The 15,333-nt window shown below is 40.3% G+C and overlaps 1 protein-coding gene across 13 annotated transcripts in view; it reads right to left on the bottom strand.

Moving 5' to 3' along the window:
• The window catches only part of SOX13 (SRY-box transcription factor 13), a 72,915-nt gene that overhangs the window by 30,467 nt on the left and 27,115 nt on the right, over positions 1-15,333 (bottom strand). For 10 of the 13 annotated variants that reach the window (XM_070745424.1, XM_070745429.1, XM_070745435.1 and 7 more), the window contains exon 4: positions 258-467. In XM_070745424.1, the coding sequence (XP_070601525.1) occupies positions 258-464 (207 nt within the window). In that variant the 5' untranslated portion in view covers positions 465-467. The remainder of the gene's footprint in view (positions 1-257; positions 468-15,333) is intronic. The other 3 variants (XM_070745426.1, XM_070745425.1, XM_070745434.1) reach the window with 1 other exon arrangement.

Raw genomic sequence — 15,333 nt, 5'->3', positions numbered from 1 at the left:
TTAAAGTGACCAGGTCCCTGGGGAGTGATAAGGTATGCTTCAGTAGTGAGTTCTAAATTCCGTCGCTACCGGTTTACATGTGCGCTCATGCATGTGACACTTCTGCACATGTGCAGAAATGTCCCGGGTGGGTGGGCGGAGCATGTTGGGCAGGTGAGTGGAGTGTGTCTCCTGCCGTCACCGGTTTACCAAACTGAGCCAAACCAGGAGCAACCCACTGCTGGCAAGCTTCATATGCCTGAGAGAAGGTGGCCCACCTGTGGGAGAAATAGGGGATCAACAAAGTCCCCCAGTGGCAAGGGTGATTTACTGGGGCTGTTGGAGCCAGGTGATGTGCAAGGAGCCTCGCCCTGAGTCGACTTATAGAGGCTCTCGTTCTTTTCTTCTGTTTTAACCGTGCAGTTCACCATATTCCCAGCTCCATTAAGCTCCAGCTGAGGAGAGACAAGGCTCCTCATGGACATCCTGGATGACAAGAGAAACAAAAACCAGAAAGATTATGAAAATCTTTGCAGGAAAAGAAGGGCCATAAACAAATTTCACTCACTTTAAAGAAAGACGAGGGTTCCAGATGTGAAACCAATCATAACAAGGTTTCAGGCAAGCTCAGAAATAACCATTTACTTCCATTGAACCTTTTTAGACACAACCTTTTTGACCTCGTCGTTCATCAACAGAACAGGATTCCAGTTTGTGCAGAGCATTAATATGCTCAATTGTACATCTCCTTACTAATTAAATCTATCTTCTGTCTTACCTCCAGCATTCCTCTAACTCAGGGGTCTCCAACCTTGGCAACTTTAAGACTTGTGGACTTCAACTTCCACAGTTTCTCAGCTAGTTTTGCTTTTCACAAAGCACAATAAATTAGTAATTTGGGATCGGAAAGAATGACTGCCCCAGGATCATCCAATGAACTTTCATGGCTGAAGGTCCATTTAAATCTGAGTTTCAATAATCCAATATATTCATCAGTAACCTGTGCAAGCTCTCATACCACACTTGCTGCACAGGTTGAAATAATAATTCGAATTTCAAAGAACATAAAACAGACTTCCATTAGGGAAGTTTATAAGAAACTAGTCGGTGTTCCTATATAGGATATTTACTTTTGGGTGCATTTAGAAAGCCTGAAATATGTGGTTTCCCATTTGTATCTCAATTCCAGATTCTGCTTTGTTCTGGAAAGAGACTTATCCTTCATAAGAAGCCGCATCTTCATAATAGCCATTTTATGACTAGTCCACTTTCTTAAGAAAGCCATTTGGAAGAGTTAGATTTCTAAATGGTTCTGCACATAGAAAAATATTGGGGAATCCTGCCTTAGAAGATTACATTGACTCATTTACCAAAAGCAAAGTCAAAATTTGATGAAAGAGTCAATTATTCAATCAAGTGCAAAGTTAAATACCCCATATGTCTTTTATGCAGAGCAACAGACATGCAATATTTTTCCTGCACCAAGGCAAGAAAATCTTGCTCTGTACCCCTCAGAAGCAAAGCACTATTGTGCAGGCAACACAATAATTTTCTAGTTCTAGAAAGACAAAACAGCAAAAGCACAAAGGTTTAGGGGCAAAAGCAGCCATCATAACTGGCCAAGTGCCACCATCATTGCCACTTGGAGTTCTGGAAAAGCACAGGGCAGTAATTACATAACAAACAAAGCCTGTCTCAAGCTGTGAATTAATCAAACTGCTGAAAATAAAACCTTCCTCTCAGGAACTTCAGACAAAAGAAATGAAAACAACAGGGCTGGCTGGGTAATGAAAAGCCAGCACACTGAATGGGGGACAAAAGGAAGTTGAACAATAGGGTGTTGGACAAAAGCAATAAAGTAAAGGGAAGTGTGACAGCTGAACAATGAGGCACTGTGCACGCCAGAGTTTCTGATCTTAGCAGGCTTTTTTATCTCAGTTCCCTGCCCTTCGATGAACAAATCATTTTGCTTTTCAGGCTATTGGGTTTCCTTTGCCATTTGCTTTTTGGCTCCTGCAGCCATTCCGGTTAGAAGCCTATGCTTTTCCATTTTCAGTCCTGTCTGCCCCTATCCATGCTGCAGTCCACCATTGACCAAACAGATTCATCTTATGAAGACAAAAGGCATCCATGTGTTAGGGAGGCACACAGATAAGTGACAGTAACCCCCCACACACACACCAAAAAACCCATAAGTCCTATAAGACATGCCAGCTGATTACTATAGCCTTTAGCTCTCTCTTGCTCTCTTTCTCTCTCTGGATGATAGCAATATAGGTCTTTCTGCCTGTGACATGACACTGTCAAAGGAGAGAATCTTGGTCTTTATTTGTCCCTATTGTTTTACCTTGTGCTCACAAGACTTGGCTAAAAGCATACAAGCATGCTGGATTTTCTTGATGCAAAACAAGGGCACTTGCAACCAGGGGATTTGTTGTTGTTATTGTTGTTTTAATTGTTGGGTATCCAGAAGGTTTTGACAGCACACCCAAATCCAAACAGCCAAATAATACAAAGAATTGCTATATGGCCCCCATGTTGATCCCTCAACTAAATAATGTTGTATATGGAGCTACAATATTTTCTGTGAAGCATTTTGCTTTGTTTTTAATCTATGTTCATATGCACACTTCCCATATCTTTCTATGTACAATGGAATTTACTTCAAGTTACACAGGAGTTGAATGTAAAGGTTCTCCTCGCACATAAGTGCTAGCCGTTCCCGACTCTAGGAGGCAGTGCTCATCTCCGTAACAAAGCTGAAGAGCCAGTGCTGTCTGATAACAATTCTGTGGTCATGTGGCCAGTCTGACTAAATGCTGAAGGCGCACGGAACACTGTTACCTTCCCACCAAGGTGATATCTATTTTTCTATTTCTACTTGCATTTTTACATGCTTTTGAGCTGCTAGGTTTGCAGAAGTGGGGCAAGTACTGGGAGCTCGCTCTGTTACATAGCACTAGGGATTTGAACCACTGAACTGCTGACCTTTTTGATCAACAAGCTCAGCCACTGAGCCACCGTGTCCCCACTTGCGCAATAGGGCATAAATACATAAGGAAAAATGACTAGAGAAGTTTAAAGAACAAAAGCAATGTAGTCTATTTATGCTTATGGTAGAAACAAGGGTGTTCTGTAAGAACAGAAAGGTATGGGACGATGTCCCATGCGCCACTCTTTATTAAAAAGGAACAGATGCAACGCATCCCTCTGAAGAACCTCCAGCAAAGCAAGAATCAGGCATCCAGGCAATCTCACTGATGGATAGCACTGGAGGAGGGATTTAGCATTCATTTTCATAATCACTGCAGGAGAACTAATAAGGAAATTTTGTGACAAAATATATTCTATATATATACATACAGTGGTACCTCTACTTACGAACTTAATTCGTTCCGTGACCAGGTTCTTAAGTAGAAAGGTTTGTAAGAAGCAATTTTTCTCATAGGAATCAATGTAAAAACAAATAATGGGATGGCCCTGTTTCCTCCCAGGAGATTCCTAGAGAGGTCCCACAGAGGTTACCCCCCGCCTTTTCCAGCCCTGTTTCCTCCCAGGAGATTCCTAGAGAGGCCCCACGGAGACAACCCCCCGTCTTTTCCAGCCCTGTTTCCTCCCAGGAGATTCCTAGAGAGGGCCCACGGAGGCTTTTCCCCGCCTTTTCCAGCCCTGTTTCCTCCCAGGAGATTCCTAGAGGCCCCACGGAGGCTACCCCCGCCTTTTCCAGCCCTGTTTCCTCCCAGGAGATTCCTAGAGAGGCCCCACGGAGACTTCTCCCTGCCTTTTCCGGTTAGAGTTTCAGAGGCTCAGGTTTGTAAGTGGAAAATGGTTCTTGAGAAGAGGCAAAAAAAATATTGAACACCCGGTTCTTCTCTAGAAAAGTTTGTAAGCAGAAGTGTTCTTACCACTGTACTCAAGAAAAAATAGCCTTAAGTTAGTTATTTAAAAAAAAACTTGAGAAAAGATATCTCAAATTCTTGCTGTAGGATTTACTGCATGTGTGTGTGTGTGTTCCCTTCCAGCATACATTCTTTTGAAGTGAAGTATCAATAAAAGTGAACTATATGAGGGCTGATTGCTTACAGAAACATGTTACTTAAGGAAATATAACATTTATAGGTTTATAAAGCTAAGCAAGAGAACCTGTTAACTACAAGGTACGTCCAAAAAGAGAAGGACTCAAGTTTATGTGCATATACCGTGTTTCCCTGATAGTAAGGCAGTGTCTTACTATCTTTTTACCCCCAAAAGCCCCACTGTGTCTTACTTTGGGGGTATGTGTTATATTGTCCCGGGCACCGGGGCCGGCTCGTCTTCGGGCTTCGGCCCGGCCGAGGCCTCTTCTCCTCCGGGCGGGCGGCGTTAGGCGGCGTTGCGCGGCAGGCGCGGCTGCCCGTCGGGCCCGGCCTCCATCCCTCCTGCGCCGCGGCGGAGCCAGTCCGCGATGCGCGTCCTGGGGGCGCCCGGCTGGCCGGCTCCGGAGGCTGCGGCTCCCCCTGCTGCTGCCCAACGCTGAGGATGCCCCGCGCCCAGCCCGGCTACGGCAGCAGGCAGGCAGGCAGCCCCAGGTGCGGCGGGGAGAGCAAAGGCGGCTTCGGCCCGGGCGAGGCCTCTTCTCCTACGGGCGGGCGGCGTTAGGCGGCGTTGCGCGGCAGGCATGGCTGCCCGTCGGGCCCGGCCTCCATCCCTCCTGCGCCGCGGCGGGGCCGGTCCGCGATGCGCGTCCTGGGGGCGCCCGGCTGGCCGGCTCCGGAGGCTGCGGCTCCTCCCGCTGCTGCCCAACGCCGAGGATGCCCTGCGCCCAGCCCGGCTACGGCAACAGGCAGGCAGGCAGCCCCAGGCGCGGCGGGGAGAGCAAAGGCGGCGGCGGTAGTAGCGGACGCCTCCCTCGCTTTTAGTACCGTGTTTCCCCGAAAGTAAGACATATGTCTTACTTTCGGGGTATGGCTTATATTAGCCGACCCCCCTGAAACCCCCCATATGTCTTACAATCGGGGAGGTCTTACTATCGGGGAAACACGGTAGCACTTGTGTTTCTAGTACAGTATATTTAGTATCTTGATAACTGTGTTCCTTGTCAACAGTGGTAAAAATTCATTAGTTCATTGCAGTCATTCAGAATGGAACTGCTTCCTTAAAATACAGTGCTTCCCAAAGCATAGGCTATGGTGGTACAGAATGAGGTTCATGGAAGTTATACTGTAATCCAATATATCCGGAAAGTGACAAGTTGAGAAAAGTTAAAGCAAGGAGCATTATCATATTTTCTTGGCCTTGTAAGTATGGCAGAGCAGATTCTTTGTCATGAATTTTCAACCAGCTATGGGAACCTTTGTTGGATACTTTTTTTCTTTTTCATTAGACTGAAAAGAACAATTTTAAATTGCATTTAGAGGTAACTAGTAAATCAAATGCCTGGCTAAATATATTTCACATTATAAGCAAAATATAATTTTAAAATATAGAAAACAGACTACCAAGAAAGGAAGATATAACTGATACAAGTTTACAAAGGTTAAACTCTTTCATCATACCCAGAGATATTTAAACAGATAGGGCAAATATCAACTCAGAGACACTGAGAAAAAGGAACTATATTCAGATATAATTGCAGGAATTGACTGAAATGATAAAAACATATTGGTAAAGATTTTTGCACCTATATATTCTTCCTGTTAGGCATTAACTACTGATGGACAACTTTATGACCCCTGCCCTGTTTTGTAAAGGTTGCTTTATTTTTAACTTGATTTGGCTTAAATAAAAGATCCCTTTAAATAGAGCTCTCTCCTCTAAAGTAGGACACCTCCACATCCCAATGTTTAAATTGAGCACATTGTCTTGAATATTTACTCCTACCTCTGCCCAGAGGCATCATTACCAGAGATTTCAATGGTTTTATATGTCAAGGCCAGGGTCTGTTAACAAGGGGTCCTAGCTACATTTGCAAGCATCCTGTTCTTTGTTGCTTTGACACCTCAATGTTGCAACAGGAATAAAAATGAGCTTTAGTAGATGCACCTTTCTCTTCCAGATGCAAGAAATGTTAGCAGGGCAGACTGCTCCACGCTGCAGTAAATTGTACATGCAGAGCCTCAGGCCACCTTCCTCAAGTTATGATACCATTCGTTTTACAGAACAGCTCAAAGAGTTTGCAGAAGGTCAGCATGAGAGAAATGTAAAAAAGGATCTTCAGGGCACCCTGTCCTGCAAAAATACAATGAGCAGAGATGAAACTGAATTGAGCATAAAGAAGCTTGTGCCTTTCGTCCTAGTCCTTATTACTTCAGAAATCCTGTTGAATGCATAACCCCATTATGCCAAGGGGGAAAGAAAGCCATATTCTTATTTGCAGGTCTTGCTTGCTCGCTCACTGGTAGGTAGCCATGTAAGGGGACTGCATTGTCATCCAGACAATGGGGGAATCAAGAACAATCAGCTGGTGGTGAGCTGAAAATGTATTCATTTTAAAAGAGCACACAAAAGGAAAGTTTCAATCCTCCAGTGGGTCAGATTTCTATTGTACTTAGCATTTGTACCACTGGAAGTTTACTCTTAAAATGGGCTTGCTGCTTTAATAGCTATGTGTTTGAAAGGAGGCTCATTGTATTTTTATTACATGGTTTGCTGAACAAAAATACAGCCAGTTATACTTGTTACAAGGCTTGTTCCAGCAATAGGTCCATTCCCTATTCTAATAGTATCAGGTAGTTGTCACAAAAGGCAAGGGAGGGGGGAAGAATTGCTCAGAACAGCAAACAATGGGAATGGGGACAATTGGTCTGGAACATGGAAAATGTCTTCCTGTAATAGGCCCTTTTTAAATGTTTCTTTTTCTTGCACTGAAAAGGGGGGGAGCAGAGCTCAAAGTCTTCTAATGTACCAGACAAAGGGAAAGGATGTAGCTGAGGCTGAGACTTTTCTTAAAAAAGATTAAAACAGAATTTGACACTTGTGTGGATAATAAAACAAGCCAAGTAGTAATAAAGTACTCAAGACAGCAACATAACATGGTTTTTTTCCGTGTTATTAAATATTTGACATTTGTATAGCTTTGATATGTAAAAGGTTTTCGTGATCAGCAATCTTTTTTTTTTCATTTTGACAAAAATGCTTCTCTCATTTGTAATAATTTTTACTTTACAAACCGGACGCTGAGAGTTAAACAGAAAATTCAAGGGTCCATCATACGAAGCCCCAAAACAGAGTTTAAAAACCACACAGCATGCTTAGCCAAAACTTACATACATTATAGTATTGTATAATGTAAAGTGTGAACCAAGTTAATTACTTGGTAGGCTAGTGATGGCGAACCTTTTTGGCTCAGAGTTTCCAAACCAGAAGGTGAACGCATACATACACATGCACAAGAGCGCTGGAAACCTGACAACCAGCTGGCTCATGGATGACAGCGCATGTGCCCTCTGTGTGCCACCTCTGGCACGCATGCCATAAGTTCGCCATCACAGTTCTAGACAGAGCACATGAAGCTGCTTGTACCAAGTAAAACTACTGATCCATGTAGATCCAGCTATGGGGTGGGGGTTTGGCTTCTTTTTAAAAAGTTTACTTTTTTTGCTTTAACTGACAATTTTCACATCAATGTTTCCAGAAGAGTTCTATAGCAAGAACCTTGAAATAGGGATGCCAAAACTGGCATATATTGCCAGTCTCAGAGATAGGCTGACTTCTACCACTCCATCCTCTATTAAACCAAGATTTAGTTCCAAGTGAGTTACCTGCAATTCTATAAGTAATGCTTAATTTATAAAGAAAAATAAACTATTTCCAGGCACAATCATCATCACAAACTATTATTTTTACCATTCATGCAAAAAACCCACCCAAAGTGGTTTACAAACAGCATGAACTTTTGTAAATGTTCTTTATTAAAGAAATGTGGCTTTTTAAAAAAATCTAGATTCCGTCTCATGCATTAGTTTGTATTAATGGTCCTATAAGGGTTGGACTGAGAGAGGGAGAAAGAGCCCAGTTGAGTTAGGCTACTTTTCTTATCTGCTTTTTACTTCTTTTTATAGTTGCCAAATAACTCTTGAGTGTGAGAACTTTATGAAAAAGAATCATATTTCAGCAGTACGGTCATATGTATATGTTAAAGTCATTTTATACCAATTAAGGCCACATGCATGTGGTTCATTTTGCTTGCATTTTGGCATTGTGCATTTCAAATTATCAAACACGTAACCATTCTGATGTGGTAGTGAGAGAATGCAATTTGATGAATTGACCCATTAGTCTTGAGCCAGCTCTGATTCTAATGATGTACTCAATTCTAAAGAAATACAACATTGATCAAGTCTTTAGTTGGGATTCTGGGCTGAACTAGAATGGCAGACATTGTGCTGCTGCTTGGCAACAACCCTACACAAAAGAAATCCATCTATGTTCCACTGAAAATGTACAATAATGACTGCATCAGCCTCTCAACTTAATACCTAGCATTATTTCTTACATATCAGGGGAATTTTTCTTCTCAAAGAAGCTAGCCCTCAGAGGCAAATTTGAATATCTGGTCAGAATAATCACTGAAGGTCGAGTCAAATTATTTATTAACCTAAACTGAAATCTTTGAATGGTGCCAGCCTCTCTCAGCAGTGGCTTTGCAACTTTTCTACCCCTACACTGTTATTTCTTTGTGGCATACATCCTGCTATTCTCACTCTTGCACTGCCACCCTTCCTGGTCAAAGCCTGACTATCTCTTCTATTTATTGTGCAAGGGTGGTTCCAGTGCCAGCAGCAAAAATATCCACCCTAGAACTGGCACCATGAGAAAATCTCAAGATCTGAAATCAGGAAATAACATCTTCTGTGATAAGGTGAAACTTTCCAACTAGTTGTTCATGAGATCTAAACAAAATAAGATGATTAGACATGTAAATCTTTGGTTCCCATTTGTAAGAAATCTCACACGGACATAAATGGACAATGAGATTTCAAGGAGAAAACAAAACAAAACCAGTCAATTGAAGTGTGGGGTGTCGACAGCAGATTCAGGAACTGTCAGTTTTGTTACCAGAGAAGGAAGATCAGCTAAGAAAAAAATAGTAGTTTTAAGCATTTACAACAATGCTTTAGTCGGTACAGGCAATACTGTAATTACTTGTCTATAGCCAAATGCTGTTCAGAGGTCTATTAAAAGGATAGATACCACTGGGTCATTTTTTCCTGCCAGGCCAGTTCAAAGATTTCCCTCATAAGTTTCATAGCAAGTTGATGATTGGTAACTGCATCTGTAATGCCAATTTACTTTGTGTTATCAGGAAATGTCCTTCAGCTTAATGGGTTGACAAATGCATATATCTCTCTTTGACTTAATTAGATGTTTTGTTAGGAAAACTGTATCTGAACTGCAAAAATCTAGATAGCCACATAACAGCATCTAGATTTTGGATTTTACAGCTCACATCTTATATTCTTATGCTTTTTCTAGAACAAAATGAAGAATTCTAGGCCAAACCTTTTGGACAATCTTAAGATCCCAAAACAAGGCTACAACATAGAAGACTCAACTTTAGTCTCAGCTACCTGAAACCTTACTTCATTTAAGAGGCTGATTCCTCAAGGATGAACTAAACTAGTATATGTGTTTGCATATGCACAATACACAATTCATTATAATCTCAACCATTAAAAATTATTATATATTTCATCAAACTGCAGTCATTTGTTTAAAATGTATTTAAAGAATCATTGTTTTAAAGTAAGTGTTAATACCTCGGTTTGCCTTCCAAAATGTAAGAAAGAAATGAGGTTTGTCGTCTCCTTAATATACAATTCTTAATTTATTTGTATCACACCTTTAAGGTGCAATAAAAATAAATTAAGCATTTATAAATAATTTATAAATAAGAGCCATGGTGGCACAGTGGTTGGAATGCAGTATTGCAGGCTAATTATTTTGACTGCCAGCAGTTCAATTCTCACCAGTTGACTCACCATTCTGAGATTAGTAAAATGAGGACCCACATTGTTGGGGGCAATATGCTGACTTGGTAAATCACTGAGAAAAGGCTGTAAATCACTGTGAAGCAGTATACAGTGTTCCCTCGGTTTTCGTGGGTTCGAACTTCGCGAAAAGTCTATACCACGGTTTTTCAAAAATATTAATTAAAAAATACTTTGCGGGTTTTTTCCCTATACTGTACCACGGTTTTTCCTGCCCAATGACGTCATATGTCATCGCCAAACTTTCATCTGCCTTTAATAAATATTTTTTTAATAAACTTTAATAAATAAACATGGTGAGTAATGAAAACTTTAATAAATAAACATGGTGAGTAATGATCTAAATGGTTGCTAAGGGAATGGGAAATTGCACATTAGGGCTTTAAAGTGTTAAGGGAAGGCTTGTGATACTGTTCATAGCCAAAAATACTGTATTTACTTCCGCATCTCTACTTCGCGGAAATTCGACTTTCGCGGGCGGTCTCAGAATGCATCCCCCGCGAAAATCGAGGGAACACTGTATACCAGTAAGTCTAAGTGCTACTGCTATTATTATTTTTACAAATACTGTAACTCAAAGCTGCAAACATATTCAATGCACTTTCCCCCTTCTGTTTTCCCCACAACAACATTGAGAGATGGGTTTGTCTGAGACAAAATGTTTAGCCCCAAAACATCCAAATGGCTTTCATAGCTAAGGAAGCATTTCAACTCAGGGTCTCTTCCTTTCTGGTATCTTACCCATTAGACCAAATTGGTTTTTAAAAGTTAGATTTATTTAGCCAAAAGCCTGAAAGTATGGTTAAGATCCAGATATCTAGAGAAATACTGTCAAAGTTTAGATTCTGGCTTTAATAGCATTATCTGTCAGTTTTTCATAAAATGTAATCCTACCCCCAAGACCCTCTCCGGGATCTAAAAAAAAAAATCAAAATTATTTGCTAATTATGAAAGATATTTGCTAAAAATTAAAACAATGCCAACCTTCATATTTATTCATTAAAAATATTGGTTTTTATGAAAAATATTAGTACCTAATGGGTATAATATTGTTATTTTTACATGATTCAATAAATATTGATCATCAATTTCAGTAAATAAATGCATCAATTTGAATTTTTAATAATTTTAAAAATTATTAAAATTATTTTAAAAAATTTAATAAATTATCAATAATTGTCCACACAGACAAAAAATCTTTTGGATCCTCCACATTCTTTTTAAAAAGGAAGAGGCACTGAGATCCTTTTTAAAAAAATCACATATTTTTCTTACAAATGAAACTGTTTTTCACACTATACATTTTTTTAAAATCTTGACCAAGTGACCTGGAGATCTTAAGTAATAATTTAGTAGTAATATTTTAGTAGTAATAGTGTCTGAATTTTCCCAACATTGATATTGTTCTAATAAGGATTTTTTAATGTTCTTCTGTTGCTTAGTTGCTGTATTATAGGAACACAACAGATATAGAAAGCTTGAATGACCTATACAAGAAAACAAGGCTGCTTCATAAAAGCATGTCACTGATTATGCAAAGTGAGGTGTTTGCAGCTGAATGTGTGAATTAAATCAACTGCAAAGCATTGTAAGCTGATATGAAAGGTCTCTGTAGTGTTTGATCTGAGTTGCCTCATTCACACATGCAAATCATATCATCATATGATTAACATACATGTATGAACTGGTTGTGGCAACTCCCTGCCGAAAGGCAGAAGGCAGAGTTTAAATATCGTGTTTTTCTGATATTTAGATACCATTTACAAAGAAGTGAAATAAGAAATTTTAATTAAATATTAAAACCAAAAAAAAGCCTCTTTTCCTCTCTCTAAAATTCCTTGATAACGTGATGAAAGGGACATTGGTACTACCTGATACGCCTATTTTCTGTTGGTGCTGAGAGACTCCAGGCATGGGTATCACTCTTGTCCTATAGCTCTATAAACTGAATCCAAACGGAAGACATGCCCTCTCCTGACATTCCCCAGTTACAGAAAGGACATAGTACCTGCAACAACACCCCAAGCATTTATGGGGATGGTAACTTAAATTTTCCAGCAGGACTTGTCACCTGTCCACACTGTCCAAAGCACCAAAACCTGATTCAATGACCATGGGATTACTGTCCTTGATTGGCCAGCAAACTCGTCTGACCTGAGCCCCATAAAGAATCTATAGCGGTGATGGTGAACCTTATTTTCCTTGGGTGGCAAAAGCGAATGCGCACACACTATTACACATGTGTGAGTGCCCACACCCATAATCCAAAACAGCTTTCCCCGCCCCCGGAGGCCCTCTGGAGGCTGAAAATGGCCTATTTCCCAACTTCTGGTGGGCCCAGTAGTCTAGTGTTTTGCTCCTCCAGGCTCCAAAGGCTTCCCTAGAGCCGGGGGAGGGTAAAAACACCCCCCTCCACCCAGAGGGTCTCTGGAAGCCAAAAGCGTCCTCCCAGAGCCTCTGTGCGAGCCAAATATCAGATGGCCAGCACACACATACACATTGGAGCTGAGATAGGGCAATGGCTCACTTGCCAGTAGATATGGTTGCATGTGCCACCTGTAGCACTTGTGCCATAGGTTCGCCATCACTGATCTATAGGGCAATGATGGCGAACCTTTTTCGCATGCCAAAAGTTATGTGTGGGGGTGTGCTAGCATGCGTGCATGTGCCCACACCCCTTTCCCCCTGCTTGCGCCCCCCCTGCACTGTCCCCCGCACATGCGCACAGGCCTTTCTGAAGCCTGATAGGTGAAAAAAATGCCCACACAGGCAAAACGGAAGTTCAGAAAATGCACTTCCAATTTGCCCACTGTGCTGTTTTTTTGTACTCTGGGGCTTCAAGAAGGTTCCCTGAACCCTCCAGAGTGCAAAAAAACAGCACAACGGCAAACAGGAAGGGCGTTTTTCTAAACTTCTGGTTTGTCCATTGGGTGATTTTTGGCTTCAGGAAGCATCCGGAGGGCGAAATGGCCTTTCCCAAGGCCAGAATAAGTGTCCAGTGCACACATGCATGCTGGAGCTGAAACATGGAAAAGTCTCATGTGCCCTCTGATATGACTCCACGTGCCACCTGTGGCACATGTGCCATAGGTTTGCCATCACAGCTATAGGACATTGCCAAGAGAAAGATGAGAGACATGACATGGAACAATGCAGAAGAGCTGAAGGCCGCTATTGAAGCATCAATATGCTAATAGCATCCATGTCATGCCGCATTGAGGCAGTGACATGGAGGCTGCAAAAGTGGCCCAAACAAAGTACTGAGTACATATGCATGCTTATACTTTTCAGAATTCTGATATTGTTTTATGTACAATCCTTTTTTTATTGATTGCATGTAACATTCTAATTTTCTGAGATGGGGGATTTGGGATTTTCATGAGCTGTACCCCATAATCATCACACCATTATGACAAATCATGGCTTGAACTATCTTGCCTTGTATGTTATGAATATCTCTCATAAATTAAGTTTCACCTTTTAAGTTACATTACTGAAATAAATGAACGTTCGCACGATATTCTAATTTTTCGAGTTTCACCTGTAAATCTGTAATTTGAGCAGAAGTACAATGCAAGAAAGGTTGCTAAATAACTTCATCAGTATTGAAATGTTAATTATTTACAGGTAGTCCTCAATTTATGACAATTTAGCCTAAAATTTCCACATAACCCCAGGACATTGTAATCATCATAAATACATGCCAATTGCTAAGCACTCATATTTTGAACAGGTGACTATGCAGATACTGTGATACTTATAAATGTGAATATTGCTTATAAGTCACTATTTCTATGCCATTTTAACTTCAAATGATTGTGAATTGAGGAAAACCTGTACAGATTTGGACATGAATAAGAGAAGGGTTATGTGAAAAAGAGATACTTATATGTAAGAGGTTGTATAATTACTGAATTTGTACTTGTTATAATCAAAATCACGTTTAAATATTTCTTTTCTTCTTCTTTTTCCCTGCACTTTCTATTTTCTTTTCTGAGTTTAGTTTTATTTATTTATTTATTTGTTTGTTTGTTTATTTATTTATTTATTTGACTTTTATGCCGCCCCTCTCCGAGGACTCACAACATACAATAAAACAATATGAAACATCTTAATCCAATTAATTACTTTAAAAAATTTTTTAAAAAAAAACCCAAACCATAAAAACAGTCCTTTCATTCAATCCATTTTCTCTCAACACATTCATTGGCCAGGGGGCAAGGATCTAACAGCCCCAAGCCCGGTGGCATAAGTCTTAAGATTCTTATGGAAGGCGAGGAGGGTGGGGGCAGTACAAATCTCTGCGGAGAGCTGATTCCAGAGGGCCGGGGGCCCCCAAAGAGAAGGCTCTTCCCCTATGGCCCGCCAAATGACATTGTCTAGTTGACGGGACCTAGAGAAGGCCGACTCTGTGTGACCTGACCATTGACTGGGATTCATGCGGCAGCAGGCGGTCCTGTAGGTTGTTTTTTTATCATTGTCTTCTTAAAATAATTATCAATATTTTTTTTAAAAAAGTGTGATCAACTTTTCCTAATCCAATCTTAACTCTCAAAATCACAACATTCTTTATTAAAGTAATCACACTAAATTAAAAGTTATTCTGAAGAATAATGATAGTAACCATTCAAACATTTTAAACTTAAACTTAAAATTCAAAGATAAAACACATTATTCTTAAAACACTAACAGAGCTGTGGAATATAAATGTGAATAGCTAATTACAGCAAATAGAATAAAACACAAAAAAGTAATAAATTTGTCTGAATACAATACCATCTACAAGCTTATTTATGAGAAGTTATGGCATATACTATTGATAGCAAAGCAGTATTTAGTTACATTCAGGGAGACAGAATCAAACTAGTCAAAGATGAAGATAAATTTCAATGACTAGGCCATTTGTTTAGGAGGAGAGATAATTTGAAACAAAACAATAGGGCTAAAACAATACAACATGACCTAATGTCTCATTTATTCCTGAAACACACAGACTGCTGTAATGGTAACTCCCCTCAATGAAGGTTGTCAGGAGATTGTCAAACCCAACAAAACAAAAAACTATTCTTTCTTTAATATCCTGCCTCCATTTTCATAAAAATGTATGTACTTTACACCTGCTCTTTGTCTTTAAGCAGCTGGGATGTGGGAACAAGAGGGAAGCTGTAACAATTCAACAATTTCAAGTGTTGAATCCAGGAAGATTTCCTTCCATTTCACACTGCATCTAGCCATGACAAGGGCGATGAGGCGAAAGGAAGAAATTACCATTTCCTAAAAATGGAGACATCATTTAGATGAACTAATGACCGTTTTAAGGGGTATCTCCATAGAGAAAATGTCAATCATTTTATTGGTTGTAATGCAAATGCAACATACACTCCAA

The sequence above is a fragment of the Erythrolamprus reginae genome, chromosome 3 (genome assembly GCF_031021105.1).
Source record: "Erythrolamprus reginae isolate rEryReg1 chromosome 3, rEryReg1.hap1, whole genome shotgun sequence".
NCBI classification, from domain to species: domain Eukaryota; kingdom Metazoa; phylum Chordata; class Lepidosauria; order Squamata; family Dipsadidae; genus Erythrolamprus; species Erythrolamprus reginae.
The sequence above is the reverse complement of the archived record's forward strand: the minus strand, read 5'-3'. Positions and strand labels throughout refer to the sequence as shown.